General features: G+C 35.6%; 1 protein-coding gene across 2 annotated transcripts; it reads right to left on the bottom strand.

Annotated features, from left to right (window-relative positions):
• Position 1: 1 nt before the first annotated feature.
• styk1a (serine/threonine/tyrosine kinase 1a) lies at positions 2-10,236 on the bottom strand. 2 transcript variants are annotated; one of them, XM_065287912.2, is made up of 10 exons: positions 10,082-10,236; positions 9,463-9,518; positions 8,525-8,740; positions 8,021-8,254; positions 5,615-5,790; positions 5,214-5,294; positions 4,733-4,950; positions 4,605-4,645; positions 4,430-4,526; positions 2-839 (listed from the first exon to the last, which is right to left on the bottom strand). In XM_065287912.2, exons 2-10 carry the CDS (start codon positions 9,515-9,517, stop codon positions 644-646), a joined length of 1,314 nt encoding a protein of 437 aa, XP_065143984.1. In that variant the 5' UTR covers position 9,518; positions 10,082-10,236; the 3' UTR covers positions 2-643. The 2 variants fall into 2 exon arrangements, with proteins under 2 accessions (XP_065143984.1, XP_065143983.1); XM_065287911.2 differs by having other exon boundaries at positions 4-839; positions 5,615-5,796.
• Positions 10,237-12,012: the final 1,776 nt, after the last annotated feature.

The following is a 12,012-nucleotide window of genomic DNA, read 5'->3' as shown; positions in this document are numbered from 1 at the left end:
AAATTTATTTTCCAAGTACTTAGTTGGGAAATGATATTCAACAGCAAATCAGGTCATAATTATCTGATGCGCTGATGATAATAAAAATCTATTTACATACTAACAATAATGAATGTTGTTTAAATACATAGCCTACATACAATAATATGCAAACATATGCAAAGAGCAACTAAGGCACTTTCTTAAAGGATGTGGCCACATACCCATGGACTGAAATAAATAAATCCATATTATGTTAAGTATTGTGCTAACAAAATATTTATGTAGTTATGTAGGCTATATGTACAGTATACATAAACTTCTCCATAGAGTCATTTACATTACATAAATTAATTAATTATAACAAATTTGGTGCAAATTATACATAATATTTTTTACCATTATTTGGGTGTTTTTCTTATCACCCAAAAATGTTAATTCCTTCATAATTGACTCGCCTTCAAGTTATTTCAAACCAGTGTGCCTAACACACAAACCAACCATAATGCACCAGACATGTAATGCATCAGATTGGTTGCCCTGGGCTCTTTTTGAACGTTTTAAATGTACTAGCATGAGACCTTGCAATGGTCATTTAATAGCTAGTGTGCTGATCTTTTGATGATCCGTGATTCTTGAATTTGAATGACACACAAAAGAAGCATTAGAGCGCAGCGTAGCTGAATGAATCTGTGTAACCCACTTCCTTCATGTAATTCTCTATGTCCAGCGGCTCTGACACTCTTATCACTGTCTGATCGTTTGCTCTGCTCTCTGCTGATTGGAGCTTTCGAATCAGCTCAGCCAATGAGGTTCGATCGTTTGGTTTCCAATGACAGCAGTTCTCCATGATGGAATATCTGCAGGAATAAACATAAGTTTATTAATAAACATGAATAAACTGCATAGCTAAAATAATAAAATGATTTTACTTTTAATTTAAAATTTACTGTAAAATTTCATACTTAACACTATTTATTAATTTCTATTTTTATATTATATATATTTTATACTTTTATATTGTTGACTTTAATTTTATAAAAAAATTTTTTTAAAGATTCTGGTCACATATAATTATATAAAACATATAATAATAAAACTGTTCATATTTTACCACATACTGTACATTGTGTACTGTATGTATTCTAATATATTGTTTACATATACATGTATATAATTATATAAAAATATGTCATATTTTACTGTAATACATGTATTGTATATATTATACAACATTCTGCTACATATATATTTTACCACATATTGTTCACTATATTCTTTTACATTTTATAAGTAATATTCTTTTTATAGATTCTGGTCAGTGGTCACATATAAATGTATATAGTGTATATACGTATATGCTATATGTATATATTACACTACATACATACTGCGACATGTACTGTATGTATTTCACTACATATATACTGATACATATATGTATTAAACAGTTTAATACATATATGTAGCAGTATACATGTAGCAGTATATATGTAGTGTAATTTACACTACATATATACTGCTACATGTATATATTATACTACATATATATATATATTATACTACATATATACTGCTACATTGCTACGTGGATATATTATACTACATATATACTTCTACATGTATATATTACACTACATATATACTGCTACATGTATTACACTACATATGCTACATGTATATATTACACTACATATATACTGCTACATGTATATATTACACTACATATATACTGCTACATGTATATATTATACTACATATATATATTATACTACATATATACTGCTACATTGCTACGTGGATATATTACACTACATATATACTGCTACATGTATATATTACACTACATATATACTGCTACATGTACATATTATACTACATATATACTGCTACATGTATATATTACACTACATATATACTGCTACATGTATATATTATACTACATATATATATTATACTACATATATACTGCTACATTGCTACATGGATATTTTACACTACATATATACTGCTACATGTATATATTACACTACATATATACTGCTACATGTACATATTATACAACCCCAAAACAGAAAAAGTTGGGACACAGTAGAAATTGTGAGTAAAAAAGGAATGGAATAATTTACAAATCTCATAAACTTATATTTTATTCACAGTAGAATATAGATAACATATCAAATGTTGAAAGTAAGATATTTTGAAATGTCATGCCAAATGTTGGCACATTTTGCATTTCATGAGAGCTACACATTCCAAAAAAAGTTGGGACAGGTAGCAATAAGAGGCCAGAAAATTTTAATGTACATATAAGGAACAGTTGAAAGACCAATTTGCAACTTATTAGGTCAATTGGCAACATGATTGGGTATAAAAAGAGCCTCTCAGAGTGGCAGTGTCTCTCAGAGGTCAAGATGGGCAGAGAATCACCAATTCCCCCAATGCTGCAGCGAAAAAATAGTTTTCTGAGTTTCTCAGAGAAAAAATGCAATGAGATTGAAGTTATCATCATCTACAGCGCATAATATCATTCAAAGATTCAGAGAATCTGGAACAATCTCTGTGCGTAAGGGTCAAGGCTGGAAAACCATACTGGATGCCCTTGATCTTCAGGCCCTTAGAAGGCACTGCATCACATACAGGAATGCTACTGTAATGGAAATCATAACCTGGGCTCAGGAATACTTCCAGAAAACACTGTCAGTGAACACAATCCACCGTGTCATTCGCTGTTGCCAGCTAAAACTCTGTAGGTCAAAAAAGAAGCCATATCTAAACATGATCCAGAAGCACAGGCGTTTTCCCTGGGCAAGGCTCATTTAAAATGGACTTTGGTAAAGTGGAAAACTGTTCTGTGGTCCAACGAATCAAAATTTGAAGTTCTTTTTGTAAAACTGGGACGCCATTTCATCCGGACTAAAGAGGACAATGACAACTCAAGTTGTTATTAGCGCTCATTTCAGAAGTCTGCATCTCTGATGGTTTGGGGTTGCATGAGTGCGTGTGGCATGGGCAGCTTACACATCTGGAAAGGCACCATCAATGCTGAAAGGTTTATCCAAGTTCTAGATACATATGATCCCATTCAGACGTCGTCTCTTTCAGGGAAGACCTTGCATTTTCCAACATGACAATGCCAGATCACATACTGCATCAATTACAACATCAAGACTGCATAGAAGAAGGATCTGAGTACTGAAATGGCCAGCCTGCAGTCCAGATCTTTCACCCAAAGAAAAGATTTGGTGCATCATAAAGCGGAAGATGCGACAAAGAAGACCTAAGACAGTTAAACAACTAGAAGTCTGTATTAGACAAGAATAGGACAACATTCCTATTCCTAAACATTGGTCCTCCTCCAGCTGTTCCTTTTATCTACATTTAACTTTTCTGGCCTCTTATTGCTACCTGTCCCAACTTTTTTTGGAATGTGTACTGTAGCTCTCATGAAATCCAAAATGAGCCAATATTTGGCATGACATTTCAAAATATTTTACTTTCAACATTTGATATGTTATCTATATTCTACTGTGAATAAAATATAAGTTTATGAGATTTGTAAATTATTCCATTCCTTTTTTACTCACAATTTCTACTATGTCCCAACTTTTTCTGTTTTGGGGTTGTACTACATATATACTGCTACATGTATATATTACACTACATATATACTGCTACATGTATTACACCACATATGCTACATGTATATATTACACTACATATATACTGCTACATGTATATATTACACTACATATATACTGCTACATGTATATATTATACTACATATATATATCATACTACATATATACTACTACATTGCTACGTGGATATATTACACTACATATATACTGCTACATGTATATATTACACTACATATATACTGCTACATGTACATATTATACTACATATATACTGCTACATGTATATATTACACTACATATATACTGCTACATGTATATATTACACTACAAACATACTGCTACATGTATATATTATAACACAAATATAATGCTACATGTATATATTATATTAAATATACTTCTACATTTATATAATATTTACATGACATTATATCTTATATGACTAATTTTATACGTAATAGTATTTTTTGGATTCTGGTCACGTATTATTTTCTTCATGTACCTTTCCAAATAAAATGTATTACTCGGAAATTGCTCTTTCAAAGCTTAGGAGACTTTATGAGGATCTCAGTTATTATGTGAACAGTGAGATTTTTACTTTGTATCAGATGTTTCTGATCTTATGTGGGTTGATGTTCTCTCTCTCTCTCTCTCTCTCTCTCTCTCTCTCTCTCTCTCTCTCTCTCTCTCTCTCTCTCTCTCTCTCTCTCTCTCTCTCTCTCTCTCTCTCTCTCTCTCTCTGTGTGTGTGTGTGTGTGTGTGTGTGTGTCTGTGTGTGTCTGTGTCTGTGCGTGTTTAGGTGAACTTACAGGGTTTTAGAGCAGCTGGGTGGTTTTTTCAATTTATTTCCTCTCTGTAAATACTGCAGAAGTTCACTTGGCATAATGTTGGGAAAAGGAACGTCACCTGAGATTACACACATGAAGTCAGTTCAACAGTATCCAAATGTACAATTTAATGTACAACTTGTACAGACACACTTACCTAGCGTGACCATTTCGTACAGCAAAATGCCAAATGACCATCTATGTTGGAATGAATGAGAACAAATAACACAAAGATCAAAGGTCTATGAAGCACATGAAAGATACCAAACACTACCTTGCACTTACATGTCGCTACTGGGCTGCAGAGGTTTCCGTGCCAACACCTCTGGAGCTTGCCACTTCTTCATTTCTACATGTTCCACACTATCCATCGAAGAACCCACATCCATCGTCCTCCGAAATGCTGGCCCCAACCCCCAAAGCTTGACTGACAGGTCCTGACCAACCAGGATGCTTCGAGCTCTGACATTTCCATGGATGTAGTTTTTACTATGCAGATACTCCTACGATTTAGGAACAATTGTATTAAAACAATAATTAACAATAACTTCATTGTATGTTATAAATCATAAAGGCCATGATCAATGCATAAAAGAGTTAAAGCCACAATATGATATATTAAGCTATCTGTATATTCTGTCAAAAGCAGGTAGCTCATAAATGCATTCCTTTCATAAATGTATTTATTTACACTGCTAGGCTTTTTTTTACAGCTGTCAATATGATTCTCTGATGTTATTATCTGTAAGCAAATCTGTTATCTAACCAGAGCAGATCCAATCTGAGCGCCCATGGTAAAGATTCGCCTTTCAGTCAAGTCACACGGTGCTGTCTGACCCGTGCGTTCCTATAAAAAAGATTTACAACCAGTCATAAAGATGAAGATTATGCGTTCACACTGACAACTGACAGGTCCATTACGAAAAACATTGATGCACTGGTTTCTGTCAAAACATATGCTCTCAGTAAGGACAGAGAATGTCTCTCTCCCAAGACCAACTACTTTACAAAGTATAACTTTATGAGGGATACAGTATAAATAAAAAATGAACAAGCCATTCAGTACTGTATTTTCCACCTTATCTTACTGTTTTAAACAAAACATGACAGTACAAGAAATAAAAGTTTATTTATTGGACATAAAGATAGATGGGCATTTCTCTGTACCTTTCTGCACCTCCACAGGAAGCTCAACAGGTCTCTGTGTTCCAGCTCCTCCATCACGATCATCAATGGCCTCTCCACAGTCACCACACCCAGCAGTCTGGGCAGAGATGTGTGAGGGCCCAGCTCTGTCAGAAAGCGGGCAAATCCCAGAAAAGATTTATGCTCTCGGGCATCAGCTGATTCTGCAGGGGGAAAATTAACCCATAGATGAAAAACAACTTCCAGTGTATTCAAGCCATACAGAACATTTTATCATTATCAGTGGTCCTTGGGATCAAACCTATGACCGTTGTGCTGCTAATGCAATGCTCAGCCAATTAAGCTACAGGAACACATGTACTGTTTAATTGTAAGCTTTCATGCATGTCTATGAGATTTTTGCCCACAAACCCAGATCAGAAGGAGTGAAAAGTAGAAGATGTGAAGATGAAACCTTGTTTGAAAATGAATTTTACATTAATAGATTTAAATCTCTAGTCTTTTTATATTTATTTATTTTTTTTTTAAAATTTGTTCCAAATTTTTGATGTAGCCTACACTTAATATATCGTCGAAAATGTTGCCTACCTGTTGGCAATTTTTTTCTTACCTTAGTGATCCGTTACAGTCAAAAAATGTCAAGCTGCAATTTACAAATTTCCCTTTTGTCTATTTTTAATTCCTTAATTTAATTTTAAAATTGAATTGTTTTTCAACTGACAATAATATATTGTCAAAATGTATCTTTTTATAAGCATTAATAAAAAATAAGAAATAAAAAAATGTAAGGAAGTAATTTTGCCTTGAGAAACACGAAATGTTTATTAATAGTAGTATTTTTGATTATTATTATTATTATTATTATTATTATTATTTTTTTTTTTTTCACTAAATGTATACAACCAAGTAGTGCTCCATACTCGAATCCAGTAGGTGGCGGTAAATGCACCTTTAGTTGGTTTGCCACCCGCCATTTAAACAACAGAAGAAGAAGAAGAAGAAGAAGATTTTCTCCGTTTCTCAAAACCAAGTACGCCGAACTCGGACTTGTGTCCTTCGTAGTTCGAACTTGCAAGTTCAGACTCGGAAGAACGAACTCCTGACGCGAAATGCATTCTGGGAAACTTCGCTGTCATAAGTCCACACAAGTCTCCTCTGATGCATCCTCGATAAAATGGGCGGATCAAGAACACATCCGGGGATTATAGCCGTTTCTCAATGTCAAGGAAACTTCCTTGGCAGGACTAGTCCTTACAAGTCACTTCCTTCAGAGGCTAGGCGAGGCTCCTCTTAAGCATTCGGAGAAGACGTTAAATGGAACAGGCTAGCAAGTGCACGTCACTACGTCATTGCGTGATTGAAAGGTGTGCTTTCGGTGCTGCGCGCATAGGATTGTGGGTGATTTCAGCGCGTGAAGAGCGCGAAGGATACAAATTTGCATCCTTTCCTGTATATGGGATATTTCTCAAACGAAGGACTCAGTCCTTGGCTGACATTTCGAGGATCCTCGACATTGGAACAGTCCTTCGACGGACGTCGATGACGTAGCATCCTCGAAATTCTAGCTTCCGAGGATCCTTCCTTGACATTGAGAAACGGCTTTTATGTGAACTTGGGCTTGATGCGAACTTTGAATTGGAACAGTACTTGGGCCGCGACTGATGACGTTTCACAAGTCCACAAGAACACAAGTACAGACAAGAGCCGTTTCTCAATGTCAATGATACTTCCTTGGCAGGACTAGTCCTTACAAGTCACTTCCTTCAGAGGCTAGGCGAGGATCCTTTTAAGCATTCGGAGAACACGTTAAATGGAACAGGCTAGCAAGTGCACGTCATTACGTCATTGCGTGATTGAAAGGTGTGCTTTCGGTGCTGCGCGCATAGGATTGTGGGTGATTTCAGCGCGTGAAGAGCGCGAAGGATACAAATTTGCATCCTTTCCTGTATATGGGATATTTCTCGAACGAAGGACTCAGTCCTTGGCTGAAATTTCAAGGATCCTCGACATTGGAACAGTCCTTCGACGGACGTCGATGACGTAGCATCCTCGAAATTCTAGCTTCCGAGGATCCTTCCTTGACATTGAGAAACGGCTAAGAACGCATATTGAGAAACGGCTTTTGCCTTGAGGTGTGTGTGTTTTTTTTATGCACGAGACGAGTTTCCGGGCTATGACGTCAAACCGGGCTTGTCGAACGCATCTTTGTTATCAATGGTAAGGAATGATTTTGCAATGTTATTTTAGTTATAAAAAGCAAAGTGAATCAGCTTATGAAAACGAAATACTTTATTAAATACCAACGAAATAAAAAAACCCCAAGTCTATATGAAACCTGTTTTGATATACAGTCTCTATAGTTTTGTTTCTAGAATCTGTAAGATTATGTCAGATTACGCAAACTCTGTTCCTCTCCTTCAGGTTTACCTTTAAGCACTCGTAAAATCACGGGCTGTTTGTCCATGACAGCTCTATACAGCGTGACCGAGTCGTGGTGTTGCACAGAGAGTGTAGGTGGCAGTGGTGTGATCAGTTCAAAGATGTCACGGCTCCTCTCTGTGGACGTCTGCGGTACTGCAGGCTTGCCATTCTGGTTGTTATGATGACTTTGGGCTGACATTGGGATAACCTCATGCTCCATTGGGTTAAACTGCGGTGGTGCTGTTTGTGTTAAATTAAACATTAAGAAACATTTTAAATGTTAAATGATTTGTTTCTTAAACAGATACAGACCTGTCTAACAGCTTCCTATGAATAGGTGTTACAGAATGACTTAATATTTGTAAGAATTACATTCACATAAACACTCAATATATTAATTAATATTGCGATCATTTATAAACGATAATATCTTTGAATAAATAAAGCGTGTATAGATCATTTAATGTAGGATATACAGTACAGCGGAACAAAAATAGCTGGTGTAGTTACCATCAATGCCTTGCAGGTGCTGTCTGGCACTGTTGCGATGCCTTTGTGTGTTGTTATGGTTTTGTGTGTCATGTTTTTCAATTATATGGTGTTGATAAGGCTTTGTTGGCTTATGGTAGCAACATTTGAGCACAAACACGATGATCAGTAAGGTGAAAAAAAGCAAAAAAAACACCACTGGAACAACAATCAGTTCTACTTCATATAAAAGCACTTCTGCAGGAAAGATTGAGAGAAAGACTGCAAGTTAGATTTTTATGAACATACTAAAATATAACACACACACATAGTCATAAGAATTTATATGTGTCAGTCAATAATGTAGACTATTGTCAAAAGATAATCTTACCGGGTGACTTATGTGTACGAAATTTTAAAGAAGCATTTGTTTTGACAGGCTGTTACAACAATGCACTCAACAAAACTTGTTTGCTCTTGTTGAATTTTTTTTAGATCCTTAAAAAGGCATTTTTTGGTTAGGTGACCTTGTTTTTAGAATACTGAATATTGCCATACAATGTTGTAGACATAAAAATGTGGCTATCATAGTTCAATGAAAAGACACTACAGCATTATCATGACATCAAAAGTCTTACAACATTACTAAGTGAGCTCATCAAATGGAAACTTTTCATTGCCAGCTACGCCTGTATTCCTCTCTAAAGTCGCCCACATCATATGCAAATGTCTGAATAAATAGTACTGTTCATTCATCTTTGATGTTTTATCTCATTTAGGGTGCAATATGAATCAGAACTGCTACTAACATGCTGGACAGTATATCTTATACTTTACAGTATACATTTCTACACATGATTTGGCTATAAGGGTTTGACTTAAATGACAAAAAAATTGACTCAAAACCTTAGGAAGTAATATAATCAAGTTGAAAAAATGACGGAAGGATGACAATGAATAAGACACAGAAAAGCACTCACCACAGAGAGTATTGCCTGGTATACATGGATACGTTAAATTAGATGCATTAGACATTCTGTTGAGGAAAAAAGTTTTATGGATAAAGATCTAGCACAAAGCACGACATGCTAAATTTGTAACTTGATATTCGACAACACAAACACAACAAACAATGACTATATTTCATACTGTATATTGCAGTCTCAATTATAATCTAAAACGAATATACATGTACAAATGTGTACATAAAATATGACACACATGAGTTACTCTCACAGCTGATTATTCTTTGTCAATGCATTCTTCGTCTAAATGCATTGTTTTCCATTTGTTTTGCAGACTAAAAGACTCTCAAAGACTGTCACTCAACCAGTTCTTCTGCATTATGATGCCTGGGCATCATACTCTCACACCCGACACATGCACGCACTCACACCCAACACATACAAACACTAAACAATATGAGCTTTGCATGTAAACAGCAAGTTTCATTTATAGGAAATCCTAATTTTAACTATAGGAATGTATCACGTATTTAATAATAAATTAATTAATGTGGACAGTTTGACATGGTTGTGTATATATTACCTTTCTAACAGTGCTTTAAAATATATGGTTTAAATCAGTAAATTAACTTACATGTCATCCTCTCTGTGGAAAAGTGATTAAACTGTTTCTCATATTCTCTCTCTTTTCTGTTTTAGAAGTTGTTCTGTTGTAATCGGCTATTTGAAAACAACACTATGTGTTTTCCCATGCTGTCTTGTAGCCGGACTATCTTCTGCTCTGCCTCCTCTGACACTACAGGTTTTTTTTTACTTGTACCAGTTTCTGTCTGAACGACATACCTGCATTTCTGCTGCCACACCCACAGCCTACAGCTTTAGGCTCCGCCTCCCCATGTCAAACATCAGTGTACCATAACTGATGATGTAATTGGTTCTCAGGTACAGTAATTTAATTCAATTTAATTAAAATCTGCTCTTATATATATATATATATATATATAGTGAATAAACTAGTTAATGATCATCCAGTAATATTTATTTATATTATCAAAATCTTTAAAAACACACAAAAAATGCTGGGTTATTTTAAATATATTTTTTAAAGCCAATGGGCTAATTTAACTCCGAAAATGTTTATATTTGACTCAACAATGGGTTAAAACAATCCAAAACTACAACCCAACTGGTTGGGTTTGTACCTTTTTGACCCCACGCTGGGTTGAAAATAACCCAGCATTTTTTTTTATACAATATAATACATGTATGTTTACTGTAATTATACTGTGCCATCTGTTTGTAAAGCTTATTTCCACTACTATAATTTAAATGAAAATTTTGTGAAAATATTTGTTTTATTTATATACATAAATCATGTTTATATATAATATTGCAAGTTTATTTTTAATCGAACTATTTGCTTTCTATTTAGAGTCCTAAGTTTGTTTTCTTACCCATTTTTTACTTTTACGCATTTGATAGACACTTTTACCCAAAAAAGTTAAAGTGCATTACAATGTACACATTTTTTATCACCATATGTGTTCCTTGGGTTCAAACCATTGACTGTAAAAATATGGATGTAGTGTCTGTGACGTCACCCATAGGTTTGTGAACGTGAGCTTTTTTGAAGCTTAAAGTAGGCGGTGCCTGCCATCGCCATCTTCGCTGCACGTCACCGTGCATCACTTGCGGATAACCGAAAATGGGTAAAGAGGTGGGACGTGTGTGAAGCTGAGGTTCCTGGTTGCTAAACCACGCCCGCCTAGCTCGATTCTAGTGACAGCAGTGGCTGTTCAAACCGTCACTCAAGTGGCCACGCCCTTAATTATGCAAAACTTTAAGGCTTAATATAATTTAAACGGATGAGTTACAAAAAAATTCACCCTCCTCACAGTTGTCATGAAGGGCAAAATTAGCTATACAGACCAAAAACACTTTTTGTACCAGGCTGTAAACATTTATTTTGTTTTGGCATTTTAACACAGGGGTCTATGGACTCCCTTTTGGAGATGGCCTCTAGCGGCCTGTCAAAAAATTCCAGTCTAAGTCATTTCCATGTTGGCTTCATCAGAGAGATCGGAAGGTTGACACTTAGGTTTAAACCCATGACCTTTTGTGCTCCTAACACAATGCTCTACCACTAAGCTATTCAGAAGCACCAATATCCACATCCTTATCCAACATACTATATTTATTTCTTTAAATATCTTGTGAGTATGTTGGTCAACATACTGATGTAAAGGGTAAATCGGAGATGGCCGGGGTTGATCAGGTCCTCCCTGTTCTCCCCTCATCATGTTTCAAGGGGGGCAGGGAGTTCCTTCTGCTGTCCCCTGTCCAAATGAACAGGTGATCAAAGTCTTAGTGTGTTGCCAGGGGCGACCAGATGGGCCCATGAAACAAGCCAGCCCCACTAATGAAGCGGTACACAGGGTTTAGTTTGGCATCTACTGCTCACAACCTTGTATCAATCCCATACACACACAAGAGCAGAAACACATGTACATGACCCAAGCACATCCACAGAAATGTACACACACACACACACACAAAACTTAATTG

This window comes from Paramisgurnus dabryanus, chromosome 19 (genome assembly GCF_030506205.2).
Source record: "Paramisgurnus dabryanus chromosome 19, PD_genome_1.1, whole genome shotgun sequence".
Lineage (NCBI taxonomy): Eukaryota > Metazoa > Chordata > Actinopteri > Cypriniformes > Cobitidae > Paramisgurnus > Paramisgurnus dabryanus.
This window is presented reverse-complemented; position numbering and strand designations above follow the sequence as displayed.